This window comes from Phaethon aethereus, assembly GCF_964289735.1.
Source record: "Phaethon aethereus genome assembly, chromosome: 2".
Classification (NCBI taxonomy): Eukaryota; Metazoa; Chordata; class Aves; order Phaethontiformes; family Phaethontidae; genus Phaethon; species Phaethon aethereus.
In genome coordinates this window covers 60,029,296-60,047,973 of record NC_138582.1, presented here as the reverse complement: position 1 = coordinate 60,047,973, position 18,678 = coordinate 60,029,296, and the positions used below count along the sequence as shown (strand labels likewise).

At 39.2% G+C, this 18,678-nt stretch overlaps 1 protein-coding gene across 2 annotated transcripts in view; it reads left to right on the top strand.

The window, feature by feature from the left end:
- Positions 1–298: 298 nt before the first annotated feature.
- Positions 299–18,678, top strand: part of PTPN2 (protein tyrosine phosphatase non-receptor type 2) — a gene marked incomplete at both ends in the record, with an annotated part of 32,554 nt that continues 14,174 nt past the window's right edge. The window contains 5 exons of one of the 2 annotated variants that reach the window (XM_081996950.1): positions 299–382; positions 3,732–3,822; positions 12,635–12,735; positions 13,339–13,437; positions 14,609–14,746. In XM_081996950.1, coding sequence (XP_081853076.1) covers positions 314–382; positions 3,732–3,822; positions 12,635–12,735; positions 13,339–13,437; positions 14,609–14,746 — 498 coding nt within the window. The remainder of the gene's footprint in view (positions 383–3,731; positions 3,823–12,634; positions 12,736–13,338; positions 13,438–14,608; positions 14,747–18,678) is intronic. The other variant, XM_081996951.1, reaches the window with a different exon arrangement.

Sequence of the window (18,678 nt, the reverse complement as noted above, 5' to 3'; positions counted from 1 at the left end):
TTCCGCACTGCTACTTTTTCCTAACAGGCAGCTAAAGGCGGGCCGCAGGCAGGCGCCCCGGCCCCTCCCCACTGACGTCACCCCAGGTGCTTCCCTCCTCCCCGAGGGCGTGGTCTCGGCAGCCCTCGAGGGAGGGGCGGAGGCGAGGACCGCGCATGCGTCTGGCACCGGCGGCAGTGGGACCCGTTGCGAGCGTATGTGCGCCCGCGGCGGCGGGGTGGTGCGTGTTCGCCGCTCCTCTGTGGTGGGCAGCGCGCGAGGGGTTGGGAGGTTGCCGGTCTCTGGACAGGCTCGCGCACTGGCCGCCACCGCCATGTCCGCCGTCATTGAGCAGGAGTTCCAGGAGATCGATGCCACTAACGACTGGCAGGCGCGTTATCTGGTAAGCGCAGCGGGTCGCTACGGCTGAACGCCGACCGTAGGGCAGGAGGGAGGACGGGAGCGGGTGGCGAGCCGGCAGCGCGCGTTGCCGGTATGCGCCGCCTCAGCGGGGAGCGGAAGTCGCTGGGCCACGACTCGTTTTCAGGTGCACGCAGCGAAACTGCGGGCAGGCGGTGCGCATGCTCACGGGAGGCGGCCGCCGCTTCTGCCTGCGAGGGGGGTGCGGGAGGGGGTCAGTGCGCAGGCGCTGTGCGGCGTGCTGTGCCGCTGCGCCTGCGCGCCGCCTGACGGCGGGGGTGCTAGCGGCGCGCTGCGCCTGCGCAGGCTCGGCGGCGGCCGGGGCGGCAGTTGCGGGTTAGGCACTAAGGGCTTAACCGGGCGGCCGGTCTGAGCCGGGCTAGGGTGTTTTCCCCGCCGTTTCCAGGCAGAGTGGAAGGTTATACTTGATAATGCCGATCCGGCCAAGGCTTGCCGTCGCCGCTGGGTTCGCGGCTCTGCCACTGAAACGGCTGCGCAGCAGTTGCTCAGGCACCCGCTCACCCTCCTCACCCGCCCGTTACCCCTGCCTTCGCTGGCTTGGCGTCTGCCGGAGGCCTGCGCGATTAGTGTTCAGAAAATACGTTACTTGCCCTTTTCCTCTAGAAACAACGAGATTAGTAGCTTCCAACAATAGTCTTGGGGCCAGTTCCATAAAATAGACTTTCCGTGTAAGCTTATAATACTAGAGCAGTTATTTGGGCCAGTGCGTATTTTACAGTTTTCTTTCACAAATGAGGAAAAACAATACAAAACGAAAGTGCTTTTTACTAACTTGAACTTGTGCTTTTTCTCTGTTTAATTAGCGGTGTGATTGACTTACGTGTATTTAAAATATATTATCTCTAGACATGTATTGTGGAACTGAACTGTGGTTTGAATTTAACGGGGAATAGCAGAAATAAACTGTGCTAAGTTAATGAGACAAAAATGTAACAAAGAATTCTGCAACCAGTGTCCTTCGTGAGGTAGAAATGTACACACACATTACATCTGGTATATCCAGACCGAACAAGTTAGCTTTCCCAATTCATTTTAATATTATTTAGTTGTACTTGGAGAAGTAAACTGAAGAGAGAATTGTATATTAAGCTCTGCTAAACTTTATATACTGATTTCCTAATTTTACTACAGCTATGCCGTAAAATAAAGTATTTTGTATTCTGTGTTTCCCTAACTTATAGATTTTGCAAACTCAGGATTTTTTCAGGGTATTTAACACATTTGTTTTATATTAAAACCAGAGAATACAGATCTGCTTAAAAACATAAAGGGAAAATAACAAATGATGTTTTTAAATAGCACAAACTTATAGAAAATACTCTAATTTCTGACTACTTGTTTTTACACTGAGTTTTTGTTTAGGAAGGTATTTTCCTATGATAGAGTTGTATAAGAAACATATATACTTGCCTGGAGAAGTGTAAGTTTCTCTGAAGAAAAAAAAAGTTGTTTTTTTAATTTTTCTGGCTGAGAACAGTTTTGTATATTTGCCTTGCAGTTCCATGAATTTGCCAAGACTTGTGGTAAAATCCTATGAAGCTTGGAATTTTTATGCTGACTCCTGGAGCACCTATACAATCTGAATTAATGACTGAATACTGATTTTCAACTTTTTTTTTAATAGAAGTTTTTCTTGTGTAATATGCCTTATGTTACATCTGACATCTGATTTGTTTCTCCAGTTAGTGATGGCTGGATCATGTGTAGGAAGACTGATATTGGAACTAGTCATTGTACTTTCTTAGGTTTAATTCTTTCAAGCAAGCCCCCCTCCCCATTGCTGTAGTAGTGTTTCTAGCTGTTTTAATGTGTCTTGACCAAATTACAGACACAAATGTGCACAGAGGATGCCAGTGCTTTTAAAAACAAAATAAGTTGCATCCTCTTACGCCGTAATACAAAATTTACATTTCCTGAGAACTTGGTTATTCTGTGAACAGGTTGTGCCTGCCAAATGGATTTTTTCGATGTGCATGTGGTTGCTCCCAAAGCTTGTAAGCCTTATAAACCAGGGGAGAAGACAAGTTCCAGTGATCTGTATCAAAACCAAAAAAACCCTGATTGTCTAATAGATCAAGAGATTTTTATACAAATATGTGAGCATTGGTGCTTGACAGTTGCTGTTCCAGATTGTGGTTTAGGTTCTTTACAGGTTGGCGCTGTACTTAAGTGACATCACACACCAGATCTAAAAATTGAGCTTCCTTACGTGTGTTAGATTTCCACTGAAGTCCTTTTTGGCTGTGTTTGTTGCCTGGGAATACACAGACTATTTAGGAAGTTTGAGAAGACAAAAATAGTGGAAACATAGCAAAGACCAAAGAATGCTTAGCTGTAAGGAGAAGTTTAAATGCTCTTTGGGACCTAACGATCACATATAACAACATCATCTAAAAACAAAAGGAGAATTCAGAATTAAACATTGTTAATTCTGTATCGTACAACATGTGTGCTGAGATGGCATCAGTACAGATATATCTAAAGGGATAGTTCAGTTCATAGGAGGCTGCTCGTCAACAGCACTTTAGCTGTGTTTTCAGTTGCCTACATAAGGTAAATCTGTATATCTTAGTGAAGTTGTGGAAAAGGTACACTCAGAGCAAAAAATTAATAAAATCAAACATTCAAGAGTATGTGAATAGTACGCTCCTTAAAATTGCATTTAAATGAGTATGTCTGCGTATCTTCTAAATGCAGATTATTGAAAGGTTTGTCTTAATGCCTGAGGAGAAGCAGGCTGTGATTTCACATTGATATTTGTGAGCCTAGAATTGTTCCTTCATATTGGGTCATGTCTAACTACAGCTGTATGGGTTGAACCATCAAACCATCTCAAAAATAATCTTTTGTCATAAAATCATTAATTAGCTTAGTTATCTTTATGGGGATTCATGCTGCCCGTTGATGTAAAGGAGCTAGCAATGTACTGCTGTTGGTGCTGTCTATCTGAGTCTCTTATTACTGTGGGAGATAACGTGCACAAGTCTGAGGTAGACCATAAGCATAATAAATATCTGGGTTTTTTTTCCCTTTTGTTCCTGCTATGTCAGTTGCTTACCAAATTGTGCTTACGTTAGTTTGGTGGAGTTAGCCAACTGTGGAAGGATCTAAATGGCAACAGCTTGGCCAAGAATGAGAGACGTGTTCTGAGTGAAAATAACACTAGGTGTAGTAAAGGTTGGCTTAAAAATGTTAATCATTAATAACCTTGATTAATTAATAAGGTGGAATGCCTTACCATAGGATGTGTAGAACACTAACCTTAATCAGCTTACTGGCTATAAGTAAATAGCATTTTTTGTCTTTTAAAGGAAATTCGACATAAATCCAGTGACTACCCTCATAGAGTTGCAAAATATCCAGAAAACAGAAATCGAAACAGATACAGAGATGTTAGTCCATGTAAGTATCTTTTCTGCAATTATTGCAGTAAACTTTAAGACTTTTTACTTACACGGTTTACTTTTAAACACTGTAGCTAATTAATCATGGTCATTGTTGGGTTTGTATCTTGTTTATTTCTGTAGGCATGTATCCTATGATAAATGTGTTTTTCATAACATCCACAAATGTGTATAACAGAAGGGAGAAAAGTCTGCTGGTTAAACTCATTGTGCTGAACGGTGAATGAGAAAGGACTGCAAATCATAATTACTAGTATATAGGTAAATGTGTGTGAGCTGCAAAGTAATATTTTAAAGATACTTTTCTCATAAGGAAATTATTTGTTTAATATTGCTTTACATGTCACAAAAAACTGCAACATTTGCTGAGCACAGAAATTAAGTTAGTAAGCTTTACTAACAATTTCCTTTTGGGCCAAGTGATTCTACACGTTTATAAGATTGTGTGGATAAATGCCACTGGATTTCTCCTGTTGCTTAAAAAGTACTTGAGATTTTGTTATTTTTGTCTGTCAGAAGAATGTATGCATGAAGCTGTTCTTTAATTTTGTCAATGCAAGTAGATAGGTATGGAATGCTTTGTATTTTTCTGCCATAAAATGGTCTTTGTGACATAATGGCCTTATACCTTAGGTGAAGGCAGCTTTTTTTTTTTTACCAGCTTCTTTGCTACTTAAGTGTTACGGACTTTTTTTCAAGAGCATTTACTTTAGAAACTGTAATCCAAAATCATTGTAATAAGACGTGTAGTTATAGGTGGAGAAATCTATCATAAATAGCTTTCAAAAGGACTAAGAAAAAAATTCAGTACAGCCTTAATTTTTCTACAACATGTGGAAGTTGGAACAGGTTTGTGCGTTCCTTAGTATGAAGTTTCCCAGACCACCAAAGGCTCAAAAGCCTTCTTGTATTGGATCTAGAATTTTTGAAGGGTTGGTGGTGTATTGGTACTTTTTGTTTGAGAGTCTAATCTGAATACCTATTGTAAGATTTGGAGAAGTGCTGAACTCCTTGTTGTGTTAACAGCATGTGCATAGCACTTCTCAAAACTACACAGGAAGGGTCTCAGATTGAGTCATGCTGGTCAGATGCGGTGCTGTGCGCTGCTCGTTAGGCTGCTGCCAGAATGCTAACTTGCACAGTGTTTTCTCACCAAATGGATCTGGTCTTGCTCAATGCTGAATCCCAATACTGAACTCTGATTAAATTGAACTTAAGAGCTCAGTGCACAGCCTCTTTGCTGTGTCTGCATGGCATTCCCCAGCCTGGTCTATTTGAGAAATGTACACCTCTGGAGAACATACCTCAGGTTAGTCAAGGCTTACTAACTTCCACTGTACGCTCAGCAAAGGGAGACGTGCCTCTGCTGGAGCTTTGTTGATCTATGCTTAGGTGTCCCAGGTTTGCTGTCCTGTTACAGCACAGTGTTAGCATTTTAATGGTGCTGAAGTAGGTCATGTTTTATTCATTCTCTGTTTCATTCACTTTCTCTTTCATTCCTAGATTGGGATGGGGGCTGTAAGAAGTGAAGGCAGAGAATTGGCTTTGAACCCATGAGACCTAAGTTCTATTCCTGGGTCCAATGTCTTATACAATTTCTGTGGCCGAAGCTGTATTCACGCATTTACCATTTCTTCCATCCATGGATTTCATTTCTTAGGCACAACTGCAAAGAGAATGGCAGCTTATCTTCAATGTGTTTATGGTTTTTCTTTTTTTGAAAAGAGTGTTTGTAAAATAAATAAATAAGACGTTGTGTTATTTAAGTAGCATCTAATAATGCCTGCAATAATATCTTAAAGGTGTGAGTTGTATTGCATCTCCTGTAGTTTTTTGGAGCTCAAAATTTTCCTTAATCATGGCATGCCTTTTACAACAGTGAAGAGCACCAAACATCTCTGCCATGGTCATGGCAAAGCCTGCTTCTGAAATGCTAGTTTAGCCAGGAGGAAATTAATTACGTGATTGTACTACTTGGACTTGTGCAAAGCATTTGACACTGTCGCACATTACATCCTTGTCTCTAAATTGGAGAGAAATGGAATTGATGGATGGACCACTCGGTGGATAAGGAATTGGCTGGATAGTCGCATTCAAACTATTGCAGTCAACAGTTCAATGTCGAAGAGGAGACCAGTGATGAGTGGTGTTCCTCAGGGTTCGATATTGGGACTGGCACCGTTTAACATCTTTGTTGGCAATATGGACAGTGGGATTGAGTGCACCCTCAGTAAGTTTGCCGATGACACCAAGCTGTGTGTTGCGGTCAACATACCGGAGGGAGGGGATGCCATCCAGAGGGACTGTGACAGACTTGAGAGGTGGGCTCATGCAAATCTCATTAAGTTCTACAAGGCCAAGTGCAGGGTCCTGCACATGGTTTGGAGCAATCCCAAGCACAAATACAGGCTGAGTGGAAAACAGATTGAGAGCAGCTTTTGAGGAGAAGGACTTGGGGGTACTGGTGGATGAGAAGCTGGACATGAGCCCGTTGCTTGCAGCCCAGAAGGCCAACTGTATCCTAGGCTGCATCAAAAGAAGCATGGCCAGCAGGTCAAGGGAGGTGATTCTGCCCCTGTACATAGCTCTTGTGAGATCCCACTTGGAGTCCTGTGTTCAGCTCTGGAGCCCCCAACAGGAGAAGGACATTGACCTGTTTGAGTGAGTCCAGAGGAAGACCACGAAGATAATCAGATGGGTGGAGCACCTCTCCTATGAAGACAGGCTGAGAGAGTTGGGGTTGTTCAGCCTGGAGAAGAGAAGGCTCCGGGAGACCTTATAGCTACCTTCCAGTACCTGAAAGGTGCCTCCAGGAAAGCTGGAGAGGGACTTTTTACAAGGGCGTGTAGTGATGGGACAAGGGGCAATGGCTTTAAACTGAAAGAGGGTAAATTTAAATTAGATACAAGGAAAAAATTCTTCACTATGAGGGTGATGAGGCACTGGAACAGGGTGGCCAGAGAACTTATGGGCCCCATCCTTGGAAGTGTTCAAGGCCAAGTTGGATGGGGCTTGGAGCAACCTGGTCTAGTGGAAGATGTCCCTTCCCAAGGCAGGAGGGTTGGACTAGATGATTTTTAAGATCCTTTCCAACCCAAACTATTCTGTGATTGGATTAATCCCTGGACCCTGCGCAAGAGCAGAGACAGATAAAATCTCATCTTGGAAGTAGTAGTTGGGCTCAGGAAAGGGTTAGAGTCATTACATGCTAGTTTACATGCACTATAACATGATGACTGAACTAAGATGGTGAACTTTGAGGCATGTGTCAGTTTTTAGCATTTACAAGAGAAGAAAGGTTTGAATTGGGTCACCAAGATAGCCCGCAGAAGTGGGCACTAGGAGCAGGGCTGTATGAGGAGAACAGAGCAAAACACTGTTTGAAGTAATTCCTGTTGAATTTTACATCTGTGTGTTTTAAAATGTGACTCATAATTGTTTCTGTAATGAGGGTGAGAGTTGGGAGGAGAAAGAGACCTGGAAGGGAATATATGATAAATAACATTCCAAGATAGCAGCACCTTAATTTCAAAGCAGCTGGAGTAAAAGCTGTGCCGTTTGGTCACTGTGGTGAACACCTCTAGTTGTGGTGCATGTATGCAAGGAACTGGCAATGCAGAAGTGCAAGACAACTCCGTCTTGCACAGTCTTAACATCTCAGTCCTTCACTTTGCAAGTTTTACTGCTCTTTACCAGCGTTTAAATGAAGAACAGGTGATAATAATAATACTCTCTAATAGTGAAAGGCTTTTAGAACTAGCAGTTAAACTTCTAAGATCTAGATACTTAAACATGTTGTAAGATATAAGACATGATTTGATGAAAATGTTTTATTTCTCTATAGCAGGGAGAAAATGGTTTGTTAATCTAGATAGTGGCCAAACCAGTCTAAAATCTGAGGTGGTATGTCTGCAAAAGGAAATGCAAAGATTTTTCTGTCTTATGGAAAACATGTCAATTACAAGTGCAGGAAAAAATGCTTTGGGTTGGTTTGCCCCGTTTCAGCCATAATATGTAAGACACGCACACTGAAACCAATCTGTGTCCGTTACATGCATTTCTAGGTAAAAGTTGATTTCTGTTAGCTGGCAAAGGCTAATCATCTTTGCCCATTAGAGCTGAGTTTCATGTTGTCTCCAATTTCATAAGTATTTTTGTTAGTGTCCAGTTTTGTTGTCTGAAGAGCTGTGGTGTGTGTAAGTTTGGTTGGGTAAAAGCCCTCAAGAGTTACTGCCTAGCCAAAATAAATAGCAGTCTAGCAGTTTGGTGTTAGTCTAGAATGGGGAGAGGAATATTTTGGTTATGCAGTAGTATTGAAACAGGAAGTTAATCTGAAATAGGGTTGGTTTGACAGCCAGTCATTTCCTGACAGATGAAACCATTTCTCAGAAAACATTGTTAAGAGGAAAATGACTTGTGAGGTTATTATTTCTTATTGATAACTTTAATGAAATGCGAAGATTTCTGTTAATACTTTTCTTCTGAGTCTTATCCTTAGTGGGTATCAGAGGGGTCTAGTGTCTTAGATTGACTGTAAAAACCTTTAGAGGTATGCTTAGCGTGTTCCCAGACTTACAGGCAAGAAGGAAATCCCCTTGGCAAAATTGGCAGGAATTTTTTTCTTTTGCTTTTTAAGAGTACATGGGGGTTTAATCAGTTTTAGCTTTAGCCTTCCTTTGTAATGTGGTATGTAGCCCAGTTTCTTAGGTCATCTGAACTTTTTTGCCTTGTAGAACATGTTGCTGTTGGAGGGTCTTGAGAGGAAGTGATTTCTCTTGTTTTCTTCCTGTGGCCATTAGTAGACTTTGTGTTGGACCTTTCAGCTGTAGGCTTGCAGATGTCATAGAGTATGTACGAGGAGAGAGGAATGTGAAGAGTATTGTGCTTTACAGGGAACAGAGTTGGAGCTGATGTGGATGGTTTTGCACATAATGCTGATTAATTATTGTTGTGAAAATGTTCCTTTCCTGTCCTGTGTTTTGAATGTATGTGCTGAGAACAGGGAGATGTTCTGTTCAAAATAAGCCTACTGCACTTTTTGTTGTCCGTATTAGAAGCTAGCATTGATGACTTTTATGGTGTTATCTAATGATTCCCTAAAACATCTTGTTACCAGAAACATGGTATAAATAAATTCAATGTGCTGCTTTTGAAGAGACTTCTTTCTTTGGGATTGGGGAAGAGGGGAATTTTATAGCACATACGGATCTAAACTTTTTGTATCTTAAGCTTTTTTAACAGTCCTGCTTAAAATTGTAAGGCTCCTGTGCAGTAGTTATGCATATATTTCAGTATGAGTACATTTCAGTTATGAACTAGGCCATGATTGATTTGATGGCATTCCTTGCGTACAACCCATGACAGGGGGAGGAAAAGTCACTTTGCCTTTCCTTTGCCTTAGGCTACCTCTGAAACTTGAAACTGTAAGTCTAGTGACAGAGTATTGTAATTTGAATAATTTAGCAGCTCAGATAGACTAGATTTAGATTAGTGAAATTAAGGGGATTTGCTGGTAGGCAGGAAAGGGTCAGACTGGGTCACTGGGATGGCTTATGGCTACATGTTTTATTTATGACTTTCTTTAATCCACTAAGTAGCATTTCACCCTTCTTTGTTGTTAATAGCTCTATATTTGGGGAGCCAGAAACATCCCTTGGATGTAAGGTAATTTTTAAGTTTTACAGTGGTTTCACTGCTAGAAACATAGTTGTTTTCAAATGAAAACTTTTCATTAACCAACTGCAAGAACTGTATGATGTAAAATGCCAAACATTTTCATATGTCTGTTTTAACTGGATATGTCATTTTCTTTTTAGCAGAGAGTGGGCAAATTGATGTGTAATGTGAAGTCTTGGCCTTATTTGAGACATGGGGAGTGTTGTCAGTGATCTCAGTGGGACAGGGTTTCACTTGAAGTGGGTAGTAAGAGCTTGCTTATCTCAGAAAGGGTGGTTCTGGGAGTAGTTATCTTAGTGCAGGAGCCAGAATAAGAAGCATTTTTAAGGTTTCCACTTCCTTTTTGGGCTGCATAGTTTGTTGAAATAGGGGAATTAGTGCTTCAGAAAATGACTACTATATTTTAGGTGTTGTGGGTATGGCAACATTTAAGATAAATCTTTTAAGATAAGATTTATGATAGGTTTATCATTCATGTAAATCTAAATTACTTTGTAATTGGAAATTATTTACATATGGGAAATACATTACAGCTAACTGGCTGTGAAAAGTTGGCTTGCTTCATATAGTTTAGAAGAGCAAGCCAGGGCTTGAATGAATGTTTTCACTTGAAAGAGGGCAAATCAATATATTCTAGCAGCTTTCTTTGTCCTGTGGAGTGTATGCCAGTGTATTTGTAGGACTGCCTCTGTTTTAGTTGGGAAGGAGGAGGGACGCTGTCTGTGCATAGAATTAGTTGTTAAAGGGACTTTTAAAAAAACATTCAGAGTTTTATTATTTGTCATGTTTACAAAGCAGAACTTGCAAGAAGGGAAAAATATGGCTGAAAACGTGTGTAAGGGTCACAGTAGGAAACCTCATTAGCGCCTCAGCAGTTATCTCCTACTGTTAGCAATGCAGCAGCTGCTGCTGGGTGATTAAACCGTTAATAGTGCTTGCTTACGTCACCTTTCCGGGAACACCAGTACCGGTATGTGTGATTTACTATAACAAGATCTTAAGTTTTTCCTGTTGGCAAATGACATGTAATATTTACAAAGGTCTTGGTTTCTCTCCAGTAGAAACATTTCAGATCGAGTGATACATGGAAGGAAAAAGTAACACTTTCCCATCTAGACAAAATAATACAAGGAGATGTATTTTACTTTAAAATGCACATGTGTCTTAATTTTACTGTGTCTTGGGTTTGATAAGATTTTTTTATTCATGCAGATGTATCATAAATTGTTTTAAGACTCCTGAAAATGAAGATGGTGTTGTCTTACAGCTGGAATGCTAATGAAAATAGACTAAACCAGTAACTTTCTCATACTTTTGTATTAAAAATAAGTTTTCAGCGTATTTCTGTTCTCTGCGTGTTTGTATGTGACTGCATATAAAAGCTAGCAGCTAAAGGAGGTTGGATGACAACCCGAAATCTCAGTCCTTGAAAAAAAAAACAAAACAAAACAAAAAGTAATTTACTGTTGACTTCTTTCCTTGAATCCAGCAAAATCCTCTCTCATAGTTGCCCATAGCAGATAGAGAAGGAGAGTATAAAAGCAGATCAAGACCTACTAAATGTACTTTTCCCAGGCTTCCACACATATGTAAAGTATTTATAAAATCATATGAGCAGTCCATAGAATAAGAGTCTAATTCAGTAGCTGTTTTTTGTTTCCCATCAACTTTTTGCCTATTTGAGGTCATATTCATGGATTTCCTAGCTAAGCCTTGTGCTGTATAGCTGGCTCTGGTATGGGGACTTAATCTGGATTCAGCTGCACTGAATGTGATACTTGGTAGTTGCTTATGTCAAAACTGATGGATTTTGTGCATTTCCCAAGATGTTTGTCAAAAAGAAGTTAGCCTTTTGGTGCAGGGATAGGAGAAGGAAAAGTGGGCTGACATTTTAACAGCAACTGTGCCATCAGCCTGCACCCCACATGAGTTTTGTGCGTTAGACCAGGTGAATGCAGGTTAAAAAACAGGCATTGCACTGTAATTCACTTGCAGCTCTGTCAGTGTCTTTATGTAATCTCTTCCATCTTTTCCAGAAATGTGTTGAAGTCTCTTAAATTCATTTTAGTTTGCTATTTTTTATTTACTTTTCTCATAAACTGTCTGTCTAGGCAGTTGAGCTTCAGGGGAATTGCAGTCAGTTGGATCTCATTTCCTGGCATGCAGCTGTGTACAAATTTTAAAATAAAAATGCTGTTTATTTAATACTGTTCTAATAAATGGGTGAAGGATTATTTACTGTGAGGAAGTCTGATTACCTAAATGTCTCCTAAAGGAGGGTGATAATTCAGATACTAAAGAGTTCTAGGAACAGCCATAGTGACTTTTTGTTATGCAGTGTTTTAGTATCACTGTCTGCTAATCCTTCTCATATTAAAGTTATGATTTTAAATTGACTCCTTTGCTTGCCTCTGCCATAAATAGGGGAACCTTCTGTCTCTCTAATCACGAGAGACTGAAACTGTGTAATTAGATTAGGCTTCATTTATTGGAACATTTGTTAAATGGGTGCATTTTTGCATGTGCCCCTTCTTTAGTATTTTTCACTTGTATAGTATTAAACAACAAATTACAGGGAAAATGAAATTGATTAAAGCTTGGTATCAATTATTGCAAATAGATTGATTGATTGATTGAAGCCGTGTGAGTTTAACTTTATGATTCTACCTCAACCTATGAAACTTCAGTTCACCAAACATCTTGGAATTCTAAACTTAAAGGAAACTATGCAGTGAAGTGATCTGGTGTGATAGCATAGAGCGCTGCCTGGTGTGGGCTGTGGTGCTGTTCTGTTAAGGAAATGCAACTGTTGAGGGATGGCTGTGAGCATCTTCTGGCATGTGAGGGAGGATTGTTTTGTTGGATTGTTTCTTAAAGAAAACTGGGTATTCCATTTTTCTGAGCAGCTTCTATTAATAGCTGCCTGAAATTACTCTGATGGAATGCTGAGGGGAGGATGAGACAGGCAGTTATCAAAGTTACATGAGAAATCAGTTTCATGTGTTTTTGTAGTTTGCCATTTGGTTAGTACTGCAGAATTTATTTCTAATTGCTTGTTAGACCTTAACTTGCCTGTTAGAGTGTATTCATCAAGATTGATGCATCATTGATTGTTAATTTTCTTTGCATTTTAGATGATCATAGTCGTGTAAAACTGCAGAACACTGAGAATGACTATATCAATGCCAGCCTAGTGGTCATAGAAGAAGCCCAGAGATGCTATATTTTAACACAGGTAAGTAGTACCAATTACTAGGTTGTTACAGGGATTTAGAATCTGGGGGAGGGGGATTTGTACAGTCATAATTTGTGTTTGGATGGTTCCTTGTCTCTAGTGCGTTTTATATATACATTTGTCATACTAACTGCCAGTTTGATCTAGTTGTGAACATGTATATTTTAAGAAAAAACTAAAGGGATTATTTAAGTATGAATAGTTTATTGCATATAAAGCTTTTCAGATATTTCTTTTGGAAATAGGTTGCAACAATACTTCTACCTCTTACTTCGTCTTGTACCTTCTGAGCATGCCTGCAGTAGCTTTTCTTTTAACGGCAAAATAATATTGATGCCCAAACTGAAACATCCCTTCCCTGAGTTCTTACTGTTTTGTTGTTTGTGTTTTTGTTGTTTCTTTTAAACCCCAACTTTTAAGTACTGGAATGATCTGTGCAGTATGATTACTTTCTTGCCTGTCATTTTTATCATTCTATTAATAATTTGTTTAAACTTTCCAGAGGAAGACTTCTTCCTGTTTCACACAGTGAACTATTAAATGTGTTCAAACACTGCTTTGCCTATACGTTTTCCCACCCATTTTTTTTTTTTTACTACACAGGGTCCACTACCTAATACATGTTGTCATTTTTGGCTAATGGTATGGCAGCAACAAACAAAAGCGGTTGTCATGCTGAACAGAATTGTTGAAAAAGAATCGGTAAGTAATATTAGGCCTAAAGTTGTAAGTGAAGTCACATAATTTTAATACAGTTGAACAATGTTTGATTGTTATGTTAAAAAAATTAACAGACTTTCTCACTGATGTACAGCATAACATGTATTTAATATAACACTACAGTGGTGGAGCTAAGACACAAAATTCAGTTTAGTGAAAAGCGCATCTAATAAAAATATGTCCAGAACCGTGAAAGTAACATCCTGAGACAGTAAGACGTAGAGATAGAAATAAGATGGAGTAGAAGCAGTGTAAGATGCTATAGAACAAATGGAAGTTGTGAAAACAAGTTTGAATTAAAGTATCTTTAGATTATTTCTTCTAACAGAGTAGTATATTTATTATATAGTGATCTTAACTGTTTGTAACAATGAAGACAAGCTGCTGCCCACCAGCTGTCATACTGGTCTAGTTATTTTTGATTCTTTACAGCTGGTGCTATATATGCAGAATACACAAATCTTCTGTTACGATGTAGTTTTTCTGCTAATGTGCCTAAAACCACTGTGGATTTTAGTTTTAAATGCATGTAATTTGAGGTTTATGGTTTTTTTTCAGAGTAGATTTGTTAGTGAAAAAGATTTGACTAGTCCATTAAAAAGTCACTTACTTTCATATGCAAAAATTTTCCTACAGAAAGTTTGAGTGCAGGGCAAGAGGAATAAAGACAAGAGACAGTTTTGCATTGCTTTGTTAGTTCTTTCTTTTGTTTCACTAGAATCTTCCACTATTCAGCAAGTCTTGGGAAAACTGGATGTGTTACATCAGTTATGTAAATGTGCGGGTGTGCACGTCAGAAATGGAGGAGGGAAATGTTGAAATAGCTGAATAAGGATCTCTGTTCACTGTAGAGAACTAGAGGGGGGAGAAGGAGGAGGGTTAAGGTATGTCTCAAAACATGCTAGCCTTGTGATAAAAGAAAGTATAAACAGACAAAGCTGGAACGCATAATAGTCATTGAAACAGTTTTAGTAACTTAGCTGTAAACATTATGGACTTTGAGAATTCCTCAAACTGGGAGCAGGTACTTGAGTCTACTGTATTGAATAATGGGGTCTCAGAATCTGCTCATGCAAAGCCCAAGATACTAGGATACTTAACCAGATTTTTCTTTTTTTTCTTTTTCTTTTTCCTATTTTAAAAAATAAATTAGGTGAAATGTGCACAATACTGGCCAACAAAAGAAGAGGAAGTTATGACATTCAGTGAAACGGGTTTTCGTGTGCGGCTAGTATCTGAAGACGTCAAATCCTATTACACAGTACATCTACTGCAGTTAGAAAATATCAACGTAAGCTTTTCTCAGTCTGTATAGCTCATATTCCTGGGCTTAAGTATATAATGAAAACCATTCAGCATATTGTCACTACAGGTTTGATTGAGCTTTTACACAAAAAGTTTTAATGCATTTTGCTTCTGATAATGTTGAAGATGTATGTGTGGCATATAAGCAAGTGAGTTAGACCTGAATTCATCTATAAGTTAAAAGAGATAACTTCAGCATTTTTATACTTACATTTTCCATTTGACAGTACCTTAACATGCTGAATTTTAATTGATGGTAGTGGTGATTCTAAGAGGAGCTGTAAGAAATAACCTAAAAGGAGGAACCTAGGAGTTGAAATTTCTCATTTGTTTGGAATATCAGAAATCAGACTCAGTAACTACTGTTGTTTTAATGGAACTTTCATTTTCCATGTAATTCAGTCCAGCTGTCTAAGTTTTTGGGGGGAGGGGTGATTACCACCTGTAGATAGGTAACTGTATCTCCTCTTGCTTACCTCCCCTTTTGCTCCACAGGACCAACCATCCTTTTCTCTTAAAAATTAAGCACTTTGACAATTTAATCAAGTTAAGCTCAAAAAAATTGTTCCTGGCCTGAGCTTGGGTTGGAATTTGCTGCTTCTGTTTCAGAGCTGAAGACAGGATTGAAGAGCTTGTCTGTTTGTTCCAGCTATGTCTTGTAAGATATTCTCTCTCCCTATAAACCTTGCCTTATATTAAATCAAAGTGCTAGTATGGCAAGTTTTATTCAAGGTTGTCTTGTCAGTGGCTTTGGGAAAGTAAAGCTTGAAGGTGTTCCTTTGCATATTGTTTTATACAACCAAACATTGATATACTTGGTCAAAATTATTTGAATTTATAGTAACTATTAATGGTACTTTGAGATATTGTTAGTTATTTTGAAACCTCCCTCATGAGATCAACATGATAAAACTTGGCATGTTGTTCCTTGGTCTATTGAATGTAAGAAGAGCTTTATGAAATTCTGTCCTACTGACCTGAAGAATTTCTGTTTAGTTGTTTGTTTATTAACAGCAAAGGCAAAGACAAGAGGAGTAGTGCTTGCAAGCCTAGTTGCCTGAGAAAGAATAACTCTTTTTGGAAAGCTGAAGCTAGTTTACCTAACCAAAAAGGCCTCTTCATGGAAGCATCTGGCTGACATTGGCCCGTAATCGTAAACTTCCTGTTTTCAAAGGGTGCCGTTTTCATGATAGATGTATGTTTGGACATAACATTAGCTGGAAAATGCAGAAATCCCTTGAAGAACAGAACAATGTATACTATAGTAGACTTTTGAGTTGGAGCTATTGAGCACTTAAATTTCTGGGTTTGCTTTGGACTGCTAATGCAGGCCCATTGGTGCTGCACAGAGTTTCTTGTATGTCGTGTAACTTGGTTTCACAAATACTTAGCAAACTTACTATATTGAATTTTTATTTTAATGCCCTAGCACTCATATAAGGCTCCACGAATATTAATGCCAAAGAACAACTTTTATATAAAACCGCTACAAGAAGTAGAAGATACTTGGTCAATTGTTAGCCCTTCTGAAAGTTGACCACTGCTTTCTGCTGTAATTGCTCAGGTTCAGAACTCTCCTTGAGGAAGGACTGACACACTGAAGGCACAAACCCTTGCCTCTGTTGGAAAACAAGAGTAGAAGGAAAATACTGTGCTTATGTCAAAAATTAATAATCATTTATGTGTGAAGTCTGTGGTTTGAAGGAAAGTTTCCCAGTATACTGGAGAAGTGATAGTTAGGTGTTTATGAGAGCCTTTTGCTAAATCTGTAAAATAACGTTATTGGATGGGTTTGCTAAGTTTTGTGACAATATTATGGGAGGATTGTTAGATATTGACAGCTAACTTCTGGAAGACTCCACCTTGTGTTGAATATGTATTTTTTTATATTATTCTTTATTGCTGCTTCTAGCTTTCCATGTTACAAGTATAAATACTGGTCTTTAGCGAAAGAAAAGTTGTGTTTTCAGTAATTTCTGGTGTAGCAACCCAGATAACCTGGAGAAAGATACAGTGTGACGCATAATGAGTGCTTATAAGCAAAACCCCACTAGGTTGATACTGGGGAATTCAGGGAAGCTATGGGAGGGCAAATGAGCATCAGTATTTGAGGAAAACCAGGGATTAACTGGGTGAGGAAACAAAACAGTGGAAAGGAATTGAAATTGCTGGAGGAACCTTGATGAATGTATCCCAGATGGGGTTCCTAGAAATAAGAATAAAGCAGCCAAAGAAAATATTTGCTGGAGAAGAAAGGACTGGAAGAAAAGACATGGATTTGATATGACACTTGTGGTATGATACTTTAGAGTAAGGTCCATTAATAAACCCCAAGTGGAATCGTGAGTCCTCTGCAAACAGCCCATATTTGGAAAAAAAACATTAGGAAAATGGACTCTCAACTTAGTACCAAGCCTCCGTGTGGCCATTGCTGTCAGATTAAGGTGATGCAAAACTGCTTAGTCGCCCTCACTGTCTGATCCTGTGGATGATCCAGGAAGTGTCAGTGTAGTGCAAGAAGATTTGATTTGCTTTGCTGCAAGTTTCCAATGTCCAAAAATTTTAAATGTACTGAGAAGATACTGTGTTTGTGGAGGCAAGCAATCTAATGGCAGGTGATGTTCTGGGATCTTGTGGTATCTTTGTGTACGGCTGTGTATATGCATGTAATTCCTATAGTGTTTTGAAGGTATTTCTGAAACATGGCATGCACTTGCTTTTAAACTTGTAGGATGTCCTTATATCATTTTGACAAACTGCAACAGGGATTAATTTTGGTCTTCATGACCTCAGAAATAAGCCTGAGGTGTTAGGAAAGGTGTTGGTGTCTTAACAGGAAAGGAGAACCCAGACCCACTTAATGCCAAGTGTTTTGCAGATTCAATGGGCATAGTTGACTTACCGGATATGTACTAGTTATTAAAAAACCAAACAAACAACAAAAAAAACCCCAAAACAAACCAGAATGTTTGTGAGGATTATTTGGCCCCATTGTCCTCATTGCCATTTTAATGTGCATTTTGAAAACCATTTTGCCAAGCATTAGAATGAACAACTAGAGAAGAGGTTCTGGTAAAAGTTGATTTAAGATTTTGAATTTCAGTGCTTAGAATATTGCCCTTACAGCATGCCTTCTCATTTTTATATGATCAAATTAGTTGTTAATGTATCGAGGGCATGATTGTTAAGTACAGGACCACTATGAGGTTGTAGGTGCATTTTATGCGTTCATATGTTAGACCATTTCAGTACCCCTTAAACTATGAAATTAAGGCTTTTAAAAGGGGTGTGTGAAATTTGACAGACCAGCTTTTTTCTCTTCACCGGTTTTACTTGACACTGAAGGCATAAAATACCTTTGAGCATTTTGCCGTGTTTTATTCATGTTCATACTCTCAGGTGACTGAACAACCTAAAGTTATTCTGAGATTTTTGTAACCTTTTGTTTTGAGTGATTGGATAGTCACTGTAAAAAGGTTATGACAAAGCTTGTTTTGATGGAAATTACCTGCATTACGTTATTTTTCTGCTTAAGTCCTCGTGTGGCTGTCTGCTTGTAACCTGGAGCATGGCTTGCGGTTTGATCATCCTTTGATTAGGCTGTTATTGTTGCCAGCAGTGAGTGAAGAACTGTGCAGTGTGGTGGTAACTTTCCGAGTTTATCAGTTTTAGCTATGTTAGTTATTTACTGAAAATTTGTCCTAAGTAGTTCATGAAGCTTTTGCTAGAATGGTTTGACTCATTTTCTTGAAAAGTTGTTTGTTTAAAAGTTGTCCCATGATTATTCAAGGTTTTGGGTTTTGGGGGTTTTTTTTTGGTAGCTAGTTTTAGGGAATAAATCTTGGAAGAATATGTTGTGGTTATGATAGAATAAGCTGGTTTTCAGTTATCACACAGAAGTGAGTTCCCTGTGTATAA